General features: G+C 35.5%; 1 protein-coding gene across 6 annotated transcripts in view; it reads left to right on the top strand.

The window, feature by feature from the left end:
• The window catches only part of LOC122406379 (uncharacterized), a 31,749-nt gene extending 18,588 nt beyond the window's left edge, over nt 1-13,161 (top strand). For 4 of the 6 annotated variants that reach the window (XM_043411789.1, XM_043411788.1, XM_043411787.1 and 1 more), the window contains 5 exons: nt 8,746-8,998; nt 9,079-9,294; nt 9,384-9,627; nt 9,757-10,480; nt 10,608-11,648. In XM_043411789.1, coding sequence (XP_043267724.1) covers nt 10,046-10,480; nt 10,608-11,444 — 1,272 coding nt within the window. In that variant the 5' untranslated portion in view covers nt 8,746-8,998; nt 9,079-9,294; nt 9,384-9,627; nt 9,757-10,045 and the 3' untranslated portion in view covers nt 11,445-11,648. Of the gene's footprint in view, nt 1-8,745; nt 8,999-9,078; nt 9,295-9,383; nt 9,628-9,756; nt 10,481-10,607; nt 11,649-12,226; nt 12,463-12,569; nt 12,662-12,756 lie in introns of those variants that run through there. The other 2 variants (XR_006259955.1, XM_043411791.1) reach the window with 2 other exon arrangements.
• Nucleotides 13,162-20,964: the final 7,803 nt, after the last annotated feature.

Raw genomic sequence — 20,964 nt, 5'->3', positions numbered from 1 at the left:
TGTGCATACTTGTGATCCATCAGATCTAAATGAGTCCTGATTTTTATTTGAATGAGCAATTTGAATGAAAAGTGATGGGTCGGAAAAGTACTTTTAACTCATATTTAAACATAACTTGTACCGATAAAATCGACGTCGAATATTGTGAATAATACCAAGGGTTCCTGAAAATTTGAGAAGATTGAAAATCATAAAAAACTGCATGAATGCTGTTGAAAAATTGAAGACAAGTACATTTTAATGTATCTACGCTAGCTCGTCATTTCGTGTATTAAAAGCGTTGCCGTAAATTTCTGGGCATATATCCATTGTTAACAATTGATATAGGTTTTCCTGAATATATAAAGGGCGGGACTGATCTTTCGGAAGAAGCGCTACATACAATTATGATAGAACTTCACTTAGGTAAGTTCGTTTAATCATTAAATTGTATATTTCGCGCCTCTTCCTCAAGATCAACTGTAGATGTTTAAAGTCATTTACGGCAACATATATTAATTTATAAATCTATTTTTTTTACACCAAAAAAAAAATATGTGAAACAATATTTGTAATTATTGCAATATAGCTCGGGCAAATGTCTCCTTATCATTAGCAATGGGTAAATTATAAAAACGAGCAAAAGTTTGTGAGTTGCTGGACCATCCTGCCGTTGCTCTAATACTGTCAATACTGACATCCTTAATTTTAGCGGTTGATGTCGACGCATGTCGAGTACTGTGAGCTGAAAAAATTCGAGTATTAAGGCCGCTTTTAGCCAACATATTCTTTGTCCATCGACATAATGTTTGAGAAGAAACAGTTTTATGAGACTTCTTAAAAGTGATGAATAATGACTCTGTTGACCCACGTAAATCTCTTGTTTTTAACAAATAGGAGTCTAATGTAGCTGCCGCACAGATTGTCCTATCCTCATCAAAAAAGGCAGAACTAGTAGAGGTTGTTTTCTGTTGGCTGCGGAAGTTTTGATTTTATCTTGGATTTTTATTTGCACAGACGATCCATGTCTTTCGATATTTTGTATTTTAAATTAAGGAGAAAGTTTGCATTCGATGTCCGGTTACCAGCGAAAGTAAAGTAACCAATTTTAATGAGGGCATCTCGAGAGACATCTCCTCGTTTGAATCAAGAGTACGTATGTAATCTAAGACGATTTTTGGGTCCCATGTCTGCTCGTACTTTGGTTTTGATGGACGTAATTCAGACACACCTTTAAATGTCAGAAGATAAACGTTTCAATCAATTTTTCATCCGTGGGCGATCACAATGCCTTCTAAAATAAAAAATTCTTCTCTGATTTAAAACTCTAAAGTAAGAGAACTACGCAAAGTCAGACTACGTCAGTACTACCAATGATGTTTTCTTTAATCTCTTACAAAGTGAACTTATCATTAATCGTAAGCGAGGCTTACGCTTAAAGATAAGTTCACGTAAGCGAGACTTACGCCTACTTTTGAGTTGTAAATCAGAGAAGAATTTTTTATTTTAGAAGTCATTGTGATCACCCACGGATGAAAAATTAATTGAAACGTTTATCTTCTGACTCCGCAGCCATTAGCAAGAGACGAAATCGAAAATTTGTAAAGGTTCTGAAATCAGAGAAAAATTCTTGATTCTCGAAATTTTTAAAAGTTCTTAAATTAGAGGAAAATTCTGAAAATTAGCAACAATGGCTGATTTCAGTCCCAACGAAATCGTTAATATGCTCCTTATTTTAGGGAGGTGTCGGGGCAATTACTTCCGAGCTGAAAATTTGTATCGACGTGAATATCCTGATCGTCGTCACCCATCACGGCAGACAATCCGAACCCTTGAGCAGCGAGCGAGGGCAGGTCGGATGATCCGCCACCGTCGACATTTCCCAAACGTCAATAATTTTGGTGGATTGCATGAAGCCCGAAACATGGCTATTTTAGCCATGATAGCAATTGATCCTCATTTGAGTGCCAAAGTGATCTCGGAACGACTGGGGTTTCCCAAATCGACAGTGCACCGTGTATTGAGAGGTGCGAAACTTCACCCGTACCGACTACAATTCCACCAAGACACTCCTAATTCAGATCCGTTGCGAAGGGTGGCGTTTTGTCGGTGGGCGTTGAGACAAATCGAGCGATCCAGGGACTTTTTTCGATACGTTATGTTCAGTGATGAATCCACTTTCAACAACCGTGGTCAAGTGAACCGATGGAACTTTCGGTATTGGTCTGATCAGAATCCACATTGGTTGAGACAGATCGATCACCAGCATCGATGGAGTTTGAACGTATGGTGTGGTATTGTGAACGGGCAATTAATAGGTCCCCATTTTTTCGAGGGAAATGTGAACTCTGTCCGTTACCTTGATTTTCTACAAAATGAACTGCCTCTTTTGCTAGAAGATCTGGATTTGGAAACACGTCAACAGATGTGGTTTCAGCAAGACGGTGCACCCGCTCACTGGGCTCATGTTGTTCGAAATCATCTGGATACAACATTTGGTCAACGGTGGATTGGTCGAGACGGTCCTGTAAATTGGCCTCCAAGGTCACCAGATCTTACGTCTCCTGATTTCTTTTTGTGGGGGTACTTAAAAGACGCTGTCTACCGTCAAGCTCCAACAATACGAGAGAAAATGAAGGAGCGGATAAGAGCTGCCTGCCGTGCGATCCCGTGAGATGTTCTCCTACGCACAGTTGATGGCTTTGAGAGAAGAGTTCAGGCATGTTTAATTAAACATGAATGGAGGGATCTTTGAACATCTCTAGGGAGGGATCAGAGTACACTCACAAGGAGGGTTTGGAGTCCGAAAATACTACGGTAGTGACGAACCGTAGAGACCTAATCCTTGTGAGCTCGTACCTATGGGCATAAAGGCATTGCATGCCCCTCTTTTTAAAAAAAGTTGAAAAATAAAATGAAAATAAAAAACACACACACATGCACCTCCACGTATGCACGCATATGCAGACGCACACGCAAACGCACTTGCACTTGGTACGTTAAAGATCTCTTCGCGGTGCATCCTGGATACTTCTAAAATAGTTGAAAATGATATTCTCACTTAAAAAATATCAACTTAATCAAAAAATTTTTCCAACAAAAGTTGTTGGTTTTGCGCTGAAAAATTTTTTGGTGATGAAAAAAAGTTATGTTTCCATTCGAAAAAAATATGTCGGCCATTCTAACGTCGCCATTTTGAATTTTGGATCCACAAACCAATTTTTATCAAACGTCCCCCTTCAACCCCTAAAAGTTTTGTTCCACACAATATTTGATCCGAGCAATATTTTCCGAGAAAAGTCAGGTGTAAGATTAAAATGGGACACTCTGTATTTAAAAAAAAAACACGAGTACTCTGATAAAAATTTGCAAATTGCTTCCTCAAGATGGTCAAGATGTACGATGCTCAAAGCTTACTCTATGAGGTGCTATATTTTTCATTTTGGCTTCCTCATAGAGGAAGCTTCGAGCATCGTGCATCTTGACCATTTTGAGGAAGCAATTTGCAAATTTTAATTTGCAGCATTTTTTTGTATACAAGGAAATAGTGTATTTTCTCTACCTTTTTTTACGAACTTTAATTTATCTTTTTGTTTAAATTCATAAAAAAAAAAACTAAACGACGAGCCATCAGAAAAAACAGTTTGCAACTTTCAATTTTCATCGTTTTTCTATTTACATTGAAATTAAAGAAAATTCCGACAACTTTGTTGAAAAGTATAGAGGAAGTACAGACTTATACACAATATCTTATAAAATTTCCAAATATGGAAGCGATTGGACGATTTTTTAAAAAACTCATATTTTCGTAAAATTCAAAATGTCATAAAATTTGAACCGCTCAACCGATATTCCCCAAATTCAATGCCAACCTTCCTATTATGATAGTCTATTTATAAAAAAAAAAATTATTAATAAATCTGTAAATTTTCGAAAGTTAGAGTGTTGACACTCTTTTTATGAAAATTTCAAAACGTTGTCAGATTCGTAATTTTTTACAAATTCTGACAAAATTATCAAAGAGTGAAGAGCTTGTATAGATTAACATCTGTGCAAAACGGTAGCCCTGTATCTCAAACCGTTTCCGAGTTATAAGCGTTTGAATTTTGCAGTGCCATAACAGACACACACAGGCACACACGCACGCACGCACACGCGCGCGCGCACACACACACACACGACACACACACACACACACACGCACACACACCCGGACATTTTTTCTAGATATGATTTTTCGATGTTTTGGAACATTTTGAGCACATTGACATTGAAAACTGGAAACAAAAAATTTTCACCATCACAAAGCTTCCTCGATGAGGAAGCAAAAAGTATCTTTGCAGACAGACCGAGCTGGCGTGTCAACAATAATGGCTTTTAAATTCACCTTGAAAGTCTTATCACCGAATAAAAAGCCTTTCTTGGTGCAAGTGATTCATTTCATTTATGGAATCATTAAAATAATCCTCCATACAATTTGGATTGTCTACTCCAGAATAGATAGCAACTTCAAAAGGCTTATATATTGTAACATAACGTCTTCCTGAACGACCCAAATCAACTCTAACCCGAACATATCCTCGAAAAACATCCCGGCGCGATGTTTTGATCGAACACGAACAACGACCGGTGAACCGCGTCACTGCTGGCCGGCGGCGGCCATACTGGAGGGCAATACAAAGACCCGATACAAATGGCGGAGCACGATACTAGCGGCACCGCGTATTAAAAACTCGAACTATCATATTTTTTTTGTTTTGCTAATAAAAACTAAACGCGATTTCTTAAAATTATGTAAATAGGCTCAAAAGACGCGGAAAATTATAACAAATCGAAAAAAAATAATGAAAAGATTATTTCTTTTAGAAAATTTGTGTCAATTCAAATAAAAAAAGACGTGGGTTTATGACGCATGCGCGGGCAGAGCGTTCATGGGCTGTAGGACACGTACGTGACTTTTAGCTATTATAATTGTTCAAATGATATTAAACTAAACAACAATGCAGAATGAAAAAAGTAATTAATTAATAATGAATCAAATTAAAGTTTTTACTATTGGACATCGCATAAAGCTGAAAAACATAAAAAGCGGTTAGTCCGCGCATCGTATGTTAGCCCGCTCGACCAACACTAGAGCGCGAATCATGGCAACGAGCCAATCGCGAGTCCCGTTACGAAAAGATGCCCAGAACCGATCCGAAAACCGAAAATTCGGCGTTTGATAATTTTATGGTGGGGAAACGGGTATAAGAAGCGCTGCACGACTCATTCGGCAGGCAGTCCTTCCTCAAAATTCTGACTCGGAACAAAAAGGCTGACCTCAAACATTCTTCCTGATTTTAGCAAGCAACCTCACCTATCCTAATTTTCCGGCTTTCTGTTGCACGGAGTTCTCGGAGCGATTCGATGACGTTTCGATCCCATAACACGTGGACGGCAAGTTATCTTTAACCTTCCAAATGCTCAGACTCTCGGAGAGATTCAGCGACGTTTCGATCTCATAGCCTGGGGTTTGTTCCTTAATCTAACCTATTTTTTTTTTTTATTCTTCTTTTGCTTGCTAGAATCAGGGATGATTTTTCATGTAGATAATTTGTATTTTTGTAATTTTTTTCTGTAAATGATTTTTCTTTAAATTTAAACTTGTTGCAACTGAGTCCGAGTTAGACCTAATTTTTCTTATTTTTGTAAATTTTGTAAATTCCGTAACATCATCGATAATTCAAGAGGTCGCGGTATGAATTTGAGATTATATCGCTTCAGATTAATAATAATAATAAAGTTTTTTTTGTATAAAATCGAAAACACTTTTGGATTATAGAAACCTTTTTATTTTTATTTTAGAAAATAAGCGGAAAACGCGTAAATTATTCAATTTACGCGTTTTATAAATTGTTCAATTCGAGACAGCGAGCGAAACAAAATTTCTCACAATCTGTGAGTGTGATCGCGAATATTTCACGACAATAAATCAAAAATGAATTTATCCTGTAAAATCGATCAAAATTGAATAAATCGGAATTGTTAAATACTTCAAAATCGAAATTCCGCGTTCTCACGTTTCTTTCATACCTTCTCCTTTTCTTTAAGGTAGCTCGATCCGACGCGTGGCAGTGTTCAGGCCCGGGGTCGGTAAGAGCGTTTCGTTACAATATATCTGGATCATAATGAATTTTGCATAGAATTGGCCAAAAACATGTCTTTCCAGACCTTGATAATAGACGATTCGGCTTATCATAAACATAAACAGCTGTAGCGTAGTGGATAGCACTCCAGACTCAGACTTCGTGGGTCTCGGGATCGAACCTTACTTTGTGGATCAATTTTAATTCATTTCATTAGTGTAACTAATCGTTCTCAACGCTCTTTACCGTCCGCGACAATGTTCTCGATTATTACAAAAGTATTAAAAAAATGAAAATAAAAAATAAATATGATTTTTATTAATGCATTTGGGATCGGGATTAGGGTTGGAATCCCGACCACGACATGATGAGGAAAACCTGATCGGGACCTGTGGTGGGTGAAGCGTTACGGTCCTGATCAGGTCCTGATGAATTTAACACGATCTGGACCTTGTTTGAACCCGATTCAATTATGATCTGGTCCTAGCGTGGTCCTGGCGTAAAATTCTAGTCGGGGTAGCCCGGATAGTTCCGTCAAAAAATTTACTCGCGATGTCAGATCAAAAATACTTTTGAATAAATTTTACGAAAGCAAATGATATTTGTACTATATCTGCTGGTACCGAGTACGTATATAGTAGGGTGGCGCAAAAAAATCGAATATTTTTTTTTTCACCGTCTCCTATCAAAATATGTTAATTTATCATGTTTCAAGAGCCCCCTCCAAAAATCAAGTCAACAAAAAAATTTTTAAAGGTCGCTCAAGATTTTTAAAAATTTCAAAAATAGTCGAAATTTGAATTTTTTTTTTTGCTCGATACACCGAAATATTGTCCAGAAAAAACCAATGAGTTTCTGAAATTTTTAACTCAAAATATTCATTTTAAAAGGTCGCTCATAATTAATTACATCTTTTATATGCTTTGCTTTCGATGCGTCGAGAGACCTTTAAATATTTATATTGATTATTCATTTTAATTTTCACTTTCAATAAGTAAGATAATGGTTAGAAATACACAATGAAATGGAGGAAAAATCTGACGTAACAAGGAATGATTTTACAATAGGTCGGTATTTTTATTTAAACAATTCAAACAATTACGAGAACTAGTTAGCAGAGAAAATGTAATTATGAATAGAGCATGTCTGTTTAATCAAAACATTTATTGACTCTCATAATGAGTGAATTTGATAAAATACTGAGTGATGTTTTGAACAATTTGTTTTAATAATTATCAAGTAGATTGGTAAAATCTTTTTGTTGGTAAAACAAAAATATTTCGAATTGTTGTTTGCGAACAAGTATTTTATAATTAATGAAAGCAAAAATAGCGCAGGCTCAAATACGGTTTGGTACGCCGATAAAAAAATTTCCGTGTTTCTGATCTATTACCTACATTGTTATATACGATTTTTTCTCCGTTTCGTAGTGCATTTTAATCGATTATCTTACTAATTGGAACTCAAAATTCAAATTGATAATCAATATAAATATTTAAAGGTCGCTCGAAACAATAAAATTTAAGTATATAAAAATTAAAATGAATTTTGAGCGACCTTTTAAAATGAATATTTTGAGTTGAAAATTTCAGAAACTCATTGGTGTTTTCGGTACAAAATTTCGTTGTATTGAGCAAAAAAAATTTTAAATAAAAAAAGTCAAATTTTGACTATTTTTGGAATTTTTAAAAATCTTGAGCGACCTTTAAGAAAAATTTTTTTGAGCTGATTTTTGGAGGGGGCTCTGAAACATGATAAATTAACATATTTTGATAGGAGACGCCCTAGTATATAGGGTCTTTACAAAGTTAATGATTACGATCCGAACGAATTATCAACTCTTTTAATATGCAGACGCTACATAACTTTTGGTTGGGGCTGTTACAGGGGATCGACCTCAATTATAACATGGATAAATGTGACGCGAAAAATGTCGCAATTTTACGATGGCAAAAAAAACGGTTGCACGTGGTATAACCTTACTTTTATCGTTAAACGAAATAACGATATTGTGAATAAATATTGGGCGAAATAAATAGTCAAACTTTTAAAGAATACGGGGCGGTTTATTATATGACAATGTACATGTGTATCGCTTGAGGCTCGTCGGTAGACTCTTCTCTTCTTGTTTATTATTCCAAAAGACGACCGTTACCAAGGAACATCAGATGTTCATTTACATTTATCACAATCACATATATGTTTAAAAGGGGGAAACCGTAACAATATTTATCATCGAACGCAAGTTATCGAACGCAAGTTATAGTAAGCGCGAAACAAAATGCACGTGGTATATAATCTTACGTTTATTATGAAACGATTATACGATAACGATATTTATCAGAAGAAGCACGTGGTATATAACCTCACTTCTCATGAAATGATTGTATGGTAAAAGTGAGGTTATACCGTGTGTACTTCGTTTAGCATCTATTTCAACAATTTCATTTTTATATTTCCGTTAATACATTGCTTTAAATTTGCTGTTCAATCTTGCGGTATCGATCCTTAATCATCTAAAATGTTCCTATGAAAATTTTTCTCCATTCAAAGTTTCAGAAAATATTGAGCATAATTTTAGCTTGAAAATTTTATTCGCATATATGGTGATTATTCTTCATTGGTTTGTATGGTTATTTAGTGTCAACTCAAGTACTACCCTACCAGCTAGTAGAGTTTGTGGATGAGGTTGACGTAAATGGCTTGCGATCAATTGAATGTGTACTAAATTCTTGGATCACATATGACATGGGACTTGGGTCATGCGTTGTGCGGTATATGCTACCTTCTTACAAGAGAGAGGATAAACGCCTGATTCAAGAACTAATTTTTAAAAAAAGCTGAGGCACCGGAAAGTTGGTCTGTGTTTCGATTTGACTTGAAAGGAAACGCAAGTAAGGATTTACCTTGATGTAACATTTTATCAATCACATGCCCCAATTTCATTTTTCTTTATTTAATTTTGTTGCATAAGGAACACATGCAGAGGGGTTGAAGCGGATTAAACTGTCCAATCAAGAATTTGTCTACACAACCATGTCGGAGGACAACGGAGTGAAACAATCTCAAGCTATAACCGATGTACTGAAAAAGAAAAAGTGTGACCAGACCGAGGAAATAAAAAAATTATTGAGCCAGTGAAATTTGTCAGATACAGAAGAGGACAACTCGAATAATGCTGATTTGTAATGTAAATTGATTACTCTTCGCTAATTTTAAAATGAAATGTAGATTTTATCGAATGTAAATGTCTAATGTAAACTTTTTTGCCTTTTTCAGCTGCTTGCGACAGAAGTTCTTCAGACTCTGATGCCATTCCTGCCAAGTTTCGTGCAAGAAATAAGAAAGTTTTTAACAAGCCTTTGGTTGAAGTTAGAACTGGACAAAAAAATTTAACTGCTGCGCAAAAAAGTATTGGTCACTCCATCAACTCGTGACGGTGACAGTCTGCAGCATAATAAAAATGAAAGGTCGCTTATAGAAGGGATCGAAAATATCGAGAACACTATGCTTGATGGGAATGGTAATGTATAAAACAATTTTTTAAACTCGTGCTCGGAAAAGTCTCTTTTTGGTTAAAAATTTTTGAGCATAAAGTGACAGTTTTCGTAACTCTTATGATTGTAAACGAAAAGTTCGTTTTCGTTTACAGATTTTACTTTTCGTTTACAACAGCAGATTTTATAGTTACGCTTTGAGGTTTGTTTCTTCGCAACCGTTTAAAGGGTATCGCGGTAGTTACTTTTTGGCCAATCCGGTGTCGTTATTTCCCTCGCTACCTATTTAGCTAAAAACATCGATCATTTGCTCATTTGTCTCAACTGAATTCCATCAGTAATACGGCGGCAGTCATTTGAGTTATTACATATTTACCGTTCATCGCGTTACCAAGGCAAGGAAGAGTTGAGAAAAAAAATAAACAAGAAGAAAGAAAAGCAGATATGTCGGAAGATGAAATTTCTGATTCGCAATATGCAAATCCTGGAACTCCGCCCGATTTGCAAAAAACCTACAATGAATCGAAAAGAAATTTGCTTCCCACCAAATCGGGGGACCTGTACACAAAGGCCTATGATAATTTTGTTAAATGGCAAAAAGACCGAAAAACTAATTCGACATCAGTTCGTGTGCTATTGACATACTTTAGTGAAATGTCGGAGACGCGTGCACCATCGACATTGTGGAGTGAATACAGCAAATTAAAAAGTACCATCAAAATCCATCAAGGAGTCGATATTGGCACCTACAGTGAACTAATTGCATTCCTGAAGAAAAAATCCAAAGGATATGAGACGAAAAAAGCTCCTGCCCTTACTGGACTTCATGTAGAGGACTTTTTGGTTAATGCAGATGACTCACGGTACTTGTTTGAAAAGGTATGTCTCTGTTATAAACTTAAGTTGTCTGAAAACACTATAGTCATATAATTTTTTTTCTTCATTTAAAGAAACAATAAAAGAGTATATTTTCCATTTATTCAACACCCACGTATTTTTCGATTAGGTAGCATTGACCCTTGGAATTTTGGGCGCTTGCAGAAGAGAAGAGTTGACAAATATGCGAACAGTTGATTTAGAAATTTTCTACTCAGATAAAGACCGAGAGAAAAAAATTCCCATGATGCTCATTCAGATTCCATTCTCGAAAAATGGAAAAGCCAGGTCCTTTGTGGTAAAAGATGGATTCTATCAGATCGTACAACGCTACATCAAACTTCGTCCAAGCAATGTTCCCCACCAACGGTTCTTCATAAATTACCAAAATGGTAAATGCACGAAGCAAGCTATTGGTATCAATAAAATGGGAAAAGTACCCTTCATTATTGCTCAGTTCTTGGGACTACCAAATCCTGAACGTTATACGAGTCATACCATTCGTCACACTGGAGCATCCCTATTTATTGAGGGCGGGGGTAATATGGAAGATTTAAAAAGGCTTGGTGGATGGAAGAGCGATACTGCAGCCTCAGGATACATCACTCACTCGAAATCTAGTAAAGAAAAAATCTGCGAAAAAATCACAAGTGCAATAATTTTGCCTAGCACAAGTTTTGAATCGAAACCAAGTGGATCTTCACCCAGAACACTTCTTACGAAGGCTTCGAATGGTTCTAACTCTGAACTGACTTCGTCTAGATCATCCCCAGTAGCACCACCCATGGAGGCCATTGCTGGCTCGAGCTCAAGAAATATATCACTGGGGAAACAAATAGTATCAAGTGTATCTGATAAAGAGAACGTTGTACCGATTGAACTTCAGACAGCTCGTCCGGGGATCACGTTGAGCATCAATGATTGCACGAATTGCACCTTCCATATCGAGGAAAAAAAAAATGCCTAAAATCAAATCAATTTTATTGCATCCTCAATTATGTGGGAATATTTCAAAAACTAAGCAAGATAGAGTAATTGTTGAGGCAAAATCACCCTATCTCGTTTCGCTTCCAAGTTATTCTCAAAAAAATTGGTAATGTAATAAAATCGATTTATCTGAAAATATCAGATTTTTCATGAATAAAGAGTTTATTTTACTTTTATTTTAGGAAACGCCATCATTAACCATATTCATTTTTGTTTTGTTTTCTTAAGTGACTAGAGAAATCTTTTTTTCTTTCTTCAAACTAATGAAGAAATGTTGTTGTTTTTTGCACCTTTTGAAATACCAAAGAAAAAACAATTTTTGTAAGACGAAAACAAATAAATAATAGTTTTTCAAATATGTGTTTCCAATATTTTAATTTTCCATGTATTTCACTTAATTTTTTCCCCGAAGAAGACTTTTCCTCACACTAGTTTCAAAAAATAGTGTACGTTACACGTGTAAAAAAGAGAGAATATTAACTCGTGTGTTAATATTTTTAGCGACAGTCGTAGGTCCCGCTCCGCCTCGTGCTAGACGAGACGAGCCAAATCGAGGAAGCACGAGCCGAGCCGAAGGCGAGGCGAGTTATCCCTCGGTTTGGCTCGTCTCGTCTAGCACGAGGCGGAGCGGGACCTACGACTGTCGCTAAAAACATTACCCCACTCGTATTAATATTCCCTCTTTTTCACACTTGTAACGTAATATACTATTTCAGATCTAATAAAAATAATCGATTTTCATACAATCTTCTTAATATACAGGTAATAAGTTGCTTTGCCACACTCTCACGAAATTAATGGCGACCGTGGCAATTCAAGGTGAAGAAATTAAATAACTTCGATGTATGATTGAACGTTCGATTAAAAAAGTATTTGAATCTCATATAACGTCGGACAGCTTTTTACAAAAGTATCAGATCCAGAAAATGAATTCAGCTGATGATTTTCTAGCATTCGATCAACGTTTAAACGAGGACAAAGAGTTCAGCCAAGATTTCGTAAGTTTTTGATTTATATTTATATAAATGACATTCTTGATTATGCTTGTTCAACTATTTATCGAACTATTTTCAATCATATTAAAAAAGATATTATGGTTTCACAGAATGTCGCAATGGAATGCATTGTAGAGTTGAACATGAAGAGAACGGTGAATGGAATCATCAAAAGGGACCGCATTTTATGGAAAACTTTTCGGTATGAATGTTTAGATAATTAAATTATGAATTAGATAAAACTTCGAAAGATTTAATTCGTACATATATATACATTACATATGTTTTTTTTTCCAGAATTCATTCGATTCATACATTCGAAAGAAGAAAACGTTACAGAAAAAAACGTTCTATCAAAGCCTTTCGGTTTGCCTCACCATGCAAAAGATTGGGATGGAGGGCGTAAATTGCGTACGCTGTAAGCAAAAAAAAGAAGGAAATACGCATTCTTAAAAAAAACCAAAGTCTGATTTCATTTAAGGTTTAATTTAACGAGTTGAAGAACTAAGATGTTTGAGTTCCGATTTAAGTGATTTCAAGTATCTTTAACGTTTTACCAAAGACAGTGAAATTTTGGTTGTTTAATTTTTATACAGCATCAAGCTATTTTCATTTCTATTTCAGCTTTAGAATAATTTTGAATTCGAGCGTTATTAAACAAAAGAAGCTTTAATAGATATAATTAATTATAACTCAACTATTCTACTTAAATTACCCATTGATAGTTAATATCTGTGGAATAAGTTGCAAATAAAGCTACATTCCAAAGAATTTTTTTATTATTGTTTTCATTGATATAAAAAACCTGTTTGAATATATACATATATACCGCTGGAGCTAGTAACGACAGGGCAGTAGTGGGGCGGCCGCTCGGTTCTAATCGGATCTTGTTAATCCCCATGTAGGAAACGCCAAGCTTGACAATAGGGCCAATGCTTGGCCCACGCATGGCTTGTCGAGTATATTTTGCCAAGCTTGGCCCCGTCCTTGGGCGTTTATTGGCTGCCGTATAAAAAAAAAGAATATTTTTGCCAATATGCAACCGACAGTCGGCCCTTGAATGGTAGCCAATGATCGGCCGAACGAACTTTATCAGTCTTGGGCCATTATCGGCTGATGACCGAAAACCTTGAATATTTTTTACTATATATTTCCCGGTAAAAATGCAATACTTGGCACATGAATGGTAACCAATCATTGGCCAAGCGAATTTTACCAGTTTTGGACCATTTTTGGGCCGATGACTGTATACTATTGTATTACTAAATTTGTCAATAGAAGTGCAATACCAGAGGGCCCATTTCGCACCAATGAGTTTTAATGAATTTCTCCCAGTGATGAAAGTTTGGATTATATTTCTTTCTTTGTACAAAAATTTAGATCAAATTTCTTTTCCGGCAACAACTTTGATGAACTTCCTTTTCAAGTGATGAGAGTTCTGGTTAAATTTGCTTGCCGCAACAATATTTATAAACATTTGTCTTGCAGCGGTGAAAGTTATATGTTTTAATTTTTTGTGTAGCAGGAAAATTTTGGAAACATTTTCTCTACAGTAACCAAAATTTGGAAACTTTCTTGCTACTCAAAAATTTAGGCATAACTTTCTCCGCTATGAGATAAAAATTTTTATGATTATATAAAATATTGAAATTTCATCAAAATTTTCATCGCTGAAAGAATATGTTTTCAAAACTTTCCTGCGTTACACCAAAAATGAAACCATAACTTTCATCGCTGCAAGTAAGAAATTTTCATGAATACTGTTGCGGTAAACAAATTTGACCAACACAGTCGTCACTTAGAAATAGTGTTCATCAAAATTGTTGCCGGAAAAGAAATTTGATCTAGATATTTTTACAAAAAATATGATCCAAGCTTTTATCACTGAGAGAAATTCATTAAAACTCATTGATGTAAAGAAATTTATCAAAACTTCCATTGCTATATCAATAAATTTAGTGTAAGATAGATTTTTTATTCTATTGTAAATCGTCAAAATTTAGTATTACAATTTTTTATGTAACAAAACTCAAAGTAGGTCACTCAAACAATTCGAAATCACCATATACATCACTCGAAACATCCTTTGCAACATATCAAGAATTTTATGACACAGTTGGTACAATGACGAATTGGTCTAGTAGGTAGCGTGCGTCCGTTAAGTTAGAGCGTGTTAGGTAGGTAGGTAGATCGAACCCCACATGTGTACACATTTTTCTTCGATATAATTGATTTCAGAATCTCGGAACGGTAAGGGTCTGAGATCACAAACATTAGAAAATCCAATACACAGTGAAAAAAAAATAAATTTTGTCATGTTTTTCGTTTTCTTGCAAAAGTGTTTAATCGAAAGCTCCCAGTTTATTGCCATTGATGCGCCATTATAATGTATCAGCAATTGGCTGACGATCTTGGGCCAAGAACGGCAATCGGTAACGGGCCGAAGTTATCATCCGTGCTTGAGCCATCATCCCGCCAGTCTTGGCTGCCATTACCGCGCCAAGATCGGAGTGGTGGCTGCCGGTACTGGGCCGATCTTGGGCCCTTTGTAAAACCCTACATGGGTCACCCTGTACTTGCCCTTGTTAATTTGCCTCATCAGGCCCTCGTAGACCAAGTGTGACCGGCCTACTAGGGGTCTCTTCGGGCTTCCTTATTAGGCCCCTCAGAGACTTAGGGAAAAATGATCGGGGCCTAGCTAAGGCCCTGATAAAATTTCTACCCGGGACTTGCGTTTTTGAATTGTTGTTTTGATTGATCTTATTGGAGGATGATTGTACAGCGTTTATTCTTGTTTCTCGATGTAAAAGAGCATGATGGGAACTGCTACAGCGTTTGTAATAAGTCGGAGCACAGCGTCCTTAATGTGATCAAAAACAGTTTCAACAAATTTTTACTGCTTTTACTATATTCCAACGTTGTAACAAACGTTGGAACAACGTTTGTAACAAAACCACGAGAGCCTGTTTCGTTTCGTCTATATTTGTGATTGTTTGATATTTGCTGACCATTTCTTTTAATCGTTGAATTTCCTCCTCAACGAGACTCGTCTTGCTCAAATGTCTGAAGTAGAAAAATGGTTTGTTTTATAAATTGATAAATAGTATATTACACACCTAGAGCAGGAAAATAAGGAAAGTCTCAGATCACATGTAATTGTCGGCCGAGGCGAAGCCGAGGCTGACAAACATGTGGTCTGAGGCTTTACTTTTTCTTGCCCGAGGTGTGTATACGATTTTTCTGTCCGACGCAGGCGGAATGCGGCAACTTCGGCCCGCGCAGCGGGCCGAAAGTTTCCGGCCACTTTCGGCCCGGAAGACAGAAAATTTATTTAATTCAGGTAATTCGTCTAAACTGCAGATGCAGAGAAACCAAATTGAACGAAATACAGGGAGAAATTTTGAAATAACGAATAAAGAGGAAAATCGAGTGGGGAAGATTCACCCTTTCAGAGTCTTGTATTGACTTCAATACGTCAGAAAATCTTTATTCGAAACTATTATAATATTTTGAATCAGCAAAAACATGTAAAACAGAAATAAGCCACCTACAGTACGAGAATTCAAGAAAGGGGTAGTTCAACCCCTTAAGACTGCTATTTTGGAAAAATGCGAAAACACGTGAACTTTATGTTCATGTTTTTATGGAAATAGAACCCGTTTCATTCAATCATATTCATTCCTTTTCATTGTGGCGTGAGAATTATAAGAATGTAAGGGTGGTTGACCCACTGTTTTTTTTTTTTCGTGCACATGGTGAACTTTTCATCACTTTAGATAAGAAACATTTTGGTTTTGGTTTTATCGAAATCAATTGAGTGCTTGTTGGTGAAACTGCAAAATCACCCCCTGACATGCCGTACTTTCAAGGGTGATTTTACCTCTTAAAACCGTTTTTCCGCCGATAAAAAAAAATATGTGTCTCTTACTTTCGAATGCTCTTTCACATACAGCAGTTTCAAGAAAATCGGAGGGGGACACCAAAGTGATGTTCCTTGTGAGTATTTGATTCCTCGAGTTGTATCAATGATCAATGTTTTTTAGTGATGAAATGTCATGATTCCAGAAACGGATATTCCGTATGTTGATTGTAAATATTGATATAATTCCTTGTACACTTACACTTTTTTGTTCATGTTTGTGTCTGTGTTTATTCACACCTCACTGGAGGCACCATTCTGTTTTTAACACGGAGTTGATTTTTTTTTAATTAAAAAAAATTAAAATAATAATAACAAATGTTTTGGGAAAAAGTTTTCAAAGGCATAAAAAACCCAATTTAAATATAATAAGAAAGGAACAAATTGAAAATGATATGTATGAATAATAATGTATGATATTTGATATTCGATGTAGATTGGGAGGAAATTAGTTTCGACTCCTTCAGTGATTACGAGGAGAAAATAATTCTTGACTCCTGTGGACTTTTGAAGTCGCTTTTATCGAGGGTCAGACCTCGGGCTTTGGATCGGCGGGCCAGACCGATCGTTGCCGTGTTTGTATCTGTTGAAAGGAATCTGTTGAAAGTAACAAAAGGAATTTTTCTAATGTTATTAACATAAGAATCTTAGGTTGGAATACGGACTATCTTAGAGTTAATAGTAAGAGCTAAAATTTTCACGGAATTATTTTTGATTAATTTGGAAGCATCTGAGCCCCTGGGAGAAAAGAAATTCGAAAACACCCCTTTTAAGGATCACCCTAATACCTATATATATGGAAACGCTATACTTATACACGTGAACTTTAGTAATCAATTACTCGATCACTGTACAGAAGAAAAATCTTAAAGAATTTGTATTGTCAAATTTGGCACTAAAGAATATGTCCACCAAATTTTATTAAATTCTTATCATTTGGAAATTTTTAATGTATTTAACATGGTTTAGCATGGCAACATTGTATCGTCGCTAGCCACCCTCCTTAACCATCTTGAGGAAGCAATTTGCAAATTTTAATTTTCAGCATTTTTTCATATCTGCTGCAAATTTTTTTACATTTTCTAACTTTTCATCGTGATGATCCGACTTTGTAAGCGATACAGTAATGTCGAGTGGACTAATCATTATCTCGAATAATCCTGGTATTGTCGTATGCGATAATAGGTTCTGAAACAGGTTATCAGAAAATGACCTCCACTAATACCAACACTTGAACTTGTTGCAATCGCACGCATCGTTCTCATGCATGTTCATAACGTTTATATTAAAATTTGGTTCTGGTGTTTACCACGGTTAGAAATTCTCCACGGGTTAATTTTATTTTTTTTTATATTTGTGATGACGTTTTTTTATAGTTTCGGAAAACACACATTTAATTTTTAGAGTTTTCATAAATTAAATATATAAGTATTTCAAATAACGATGAATAAACCATCATGTTTACGTAAACTTTCATATACATTTACTTTCCTTCACATGAAAAATCGTTGAAATTACGCTCACAAAAGTTTTAAACCAGCCGTCGACTTCATGTCAGGCAGTAATTGCACCTCACCTGCATCAAGTCGATTTTAGGAACCCAATGGCCGTAAAGCGTGCACCCACAGATACTAGATTCTATTTATCGAGTAGGAATTTCGTTCTCTTTTCTTGAAAAAAGTATACTTTTGAAAACGTTTTCTACACCCATTTCGTAATACATGATCACTGTTATGTAGTTTTATGGAAGAAATTGTTCATGCTCGACAACCGGAGCAATTATTGTTCACAATTTACCTTCGAACCGAACAAATATTGACAGAATTACTTGTTCGGAAAATAAACGGAAACAACTCACAAACTGAGAATATTTTTCATAATTAACTTGAAAAGGAAATGACTTTCTTTCTTTTAGCATATTCGAGAAAAGAAGATCGAAAGCTTACGCCTTTCCTTCTTTCAAAGTTTATATTCGATATAAAAAAAATCAATCGAAAGTAGAGCGACTTTTATTTTAATCGGAATGACTATAGATCAATTTATTCGTATTAAAGTAGTGAGGCTGTCAATTTTCTTCTCCTTCGAAAAAAATCCAAACTATTTAGTTTAGATTAAATTATTGACAATAAATTTTATTCATCAGTAAACAGATAAATAAGCAATGTGAACAGGTCGACTAGAATATCTTTATACATTATCTTTTCCTAGCTACTCCGATGAAAAAATTTTGCTAATTAAATGCGTAATAGAAAATAAACTCTTTTTTCTCGTTTCTCAACGTCAGTTGAGCAGTTGAAAGTCAATGAGCGTCAAATGTCGTTTAGCTTTCTTGCATGAAACTTTACTCAAATGCGTGAGAAAAAAAAATTAAGATTTCGTTTATTTTCAAATATCGTCGTTTTTATAGATTTGTCAAATTTATAGTACTTTGAGTTTCATTCCATCGCTCGTGTTTCATTCTCGTTTGATCTAAATTCTTCGACTCAACATCAAGACCTACTTGTTGCTAGAATGTGCATCGTGGTGTGGTCTACTAATGACACCCATTTAAGGAGTTGTCAGTACCTATCTCCAGAATTGTTGCCGCCCACTTAATTGTACGTTAGTAATTGGTGCGAACTCTGATGTGTAAAATGAAAGTTACAAGAAGGAAAAAAATGTATTGCAATGAATTGTCGATATATACCGCAAAGTGCTTATTGAAGTTAGAGCGTGTCATTCATACATGGAGGATGTATTCCATTGAAAGAGAAAGGAGAAAAGGACAAGTCGAATGTTGCGCGTTATGTGTCGAAGATCTTATGATATAATGAACCCAATTCGTAATTACGTATATTAATAATGCAATGAACGTGACTAACTGGTAATTTTCTACTCCTAGTTTTGACACTCAATATGCAAATAAGATCAATATCAAAATTCCGAATGATTACTATAAAACAAAAGTGAAGAGAGAGCGAGAGAGAGCGAGAGAGAGATGAAGAGAGAAAGAGAGACGAAACAGGAATGAAATGAACATTCATAAAGTTTCATTCGCATTAACTACTTTTGTTATATCCAAATAAATTTAATCGAAGTATATGAATTATCAACAGGAATCGCATATTTTCTTCAAATAGAGAGAAAATAGATGTGGGACGAAATAATTCTGGACGTCAAGAAACTTGGTGAAGCTTCCATGTCAAGTCTATTAAAAATTAAAAGTGATAAATTTCAAGACTCGTTGCTTTTTTCGCTACATGATACGAAGATTTTCATCGCTAATTATGTACTGAAATCTCGTAATTATGAAGAAAATATTTTTCATTTACATTCAAGCTGTCACCAGAAAATTTAAGTGAGCGTGGGTCGATGAAAAAAAAATTATATCACTTTGATTTCTGACTTTTGTTAGGAGCTTGTAAATGTCAATTTTTTCACGTAACTTTGTCATCGAAGTTCGAATGTATTGCAGAAATGCTTTCCATTTTGTTCACAAACACACGTTTATACCTCGTCTCTGAAGAATCTTTTTTTACAGTTTTTGGTAACGTGGCTATAACAACTTTTGATGATATTTTTCTAAGATTTTTTTTTTAATACGAATGGCAATCATGGTCGTTTCAACAGAGTTGATTCTTCAGTTAACCTCACCAGATGCCGTTATGGTGATTCGGAAAATTATCATGTACAAGCAACCGAACAAATGGGTATTCTTCACGTATTTTCAATGCAATAAAATGAAAGTCGTTCCCATATTGGATATAAAATATTGATAAATTGACACATTTATTTTTTCAGCACATTTACGTTTTCACGTTTCTTATCTTAGTAAACATGATGAGTGTAATAAATCTTTTTTCGATGATAATAAATTAATGAATCGGATCAATCCAAATTTCCACTCAATTTGTGTTTACCGATGTATGTTTTCATAATTACATTCTGCAGATGTCTAAAGCGCTTTTCATCGGTTAACTTGTCACAGAGTGTTAAAAGAAGAACGAATAAATAACAAGAGCCGAGTGACAGAGAGAAAGATACTTCACAGCAGAGAATACTCAGTTTTAAATTTCTTTGTGGAGGTACAAAAATATATTTTCCTAAAATGCTTTACTTAGTTAAACTGTTGACCATTGCAACGTGTATGAGTTTTGTGGCTGTAGGAAAAAGGTATCAAAATCTTTTTGTCCGTATGTCTTCATTGACATGACATGCTCCATTCCGCTGGATTCAAAACATCCTCGAATAGTGTGGTATTCCATACGGTGTACAGTTGATTCACTCTTTCACGAATGGATTATCTCACGAGAACCCTTATGTAGTTATAAAGAATTTACGCATAAAGTTCATGCAGAGTAAATATGTCTCATACGTCGGGAAGTTCATCAAAGTGTATGCGTGGACAAAATGGTGAAAGGTTGCGATTTACCACCTCTCTGCGTGATGTGTGGTTCGTTGCCACGTAAGTGGAGTAAAAAAATATAACTTCATACATTTCTTTTCCGTTTGCTTGGGTACATACACAGGGGGGTGGGGTCGAACGGAACCTGACAGCGAAGTCATAACAACTTCGGCTGCATATATACCAGTTCTAACGCACGTGA

This window comes from Venturia canescens, chromosome 2 (genome assembly GCF_019457755.1).
Source record: "Venturia canescens isolate UGA chromosome 2, ASM1945775v1, whole genome shotgun sequence".
NCBI lineage: Eukaryota > Metazoa > Arthropoda > Insecta > Hymenoptera > Ichneumonidae > Venturia > Venturia canescens.
Note: the sequence above shows the minus strand (reverse complement) of the source record. Positions and strands in the feature narration are given on the sequence as shown.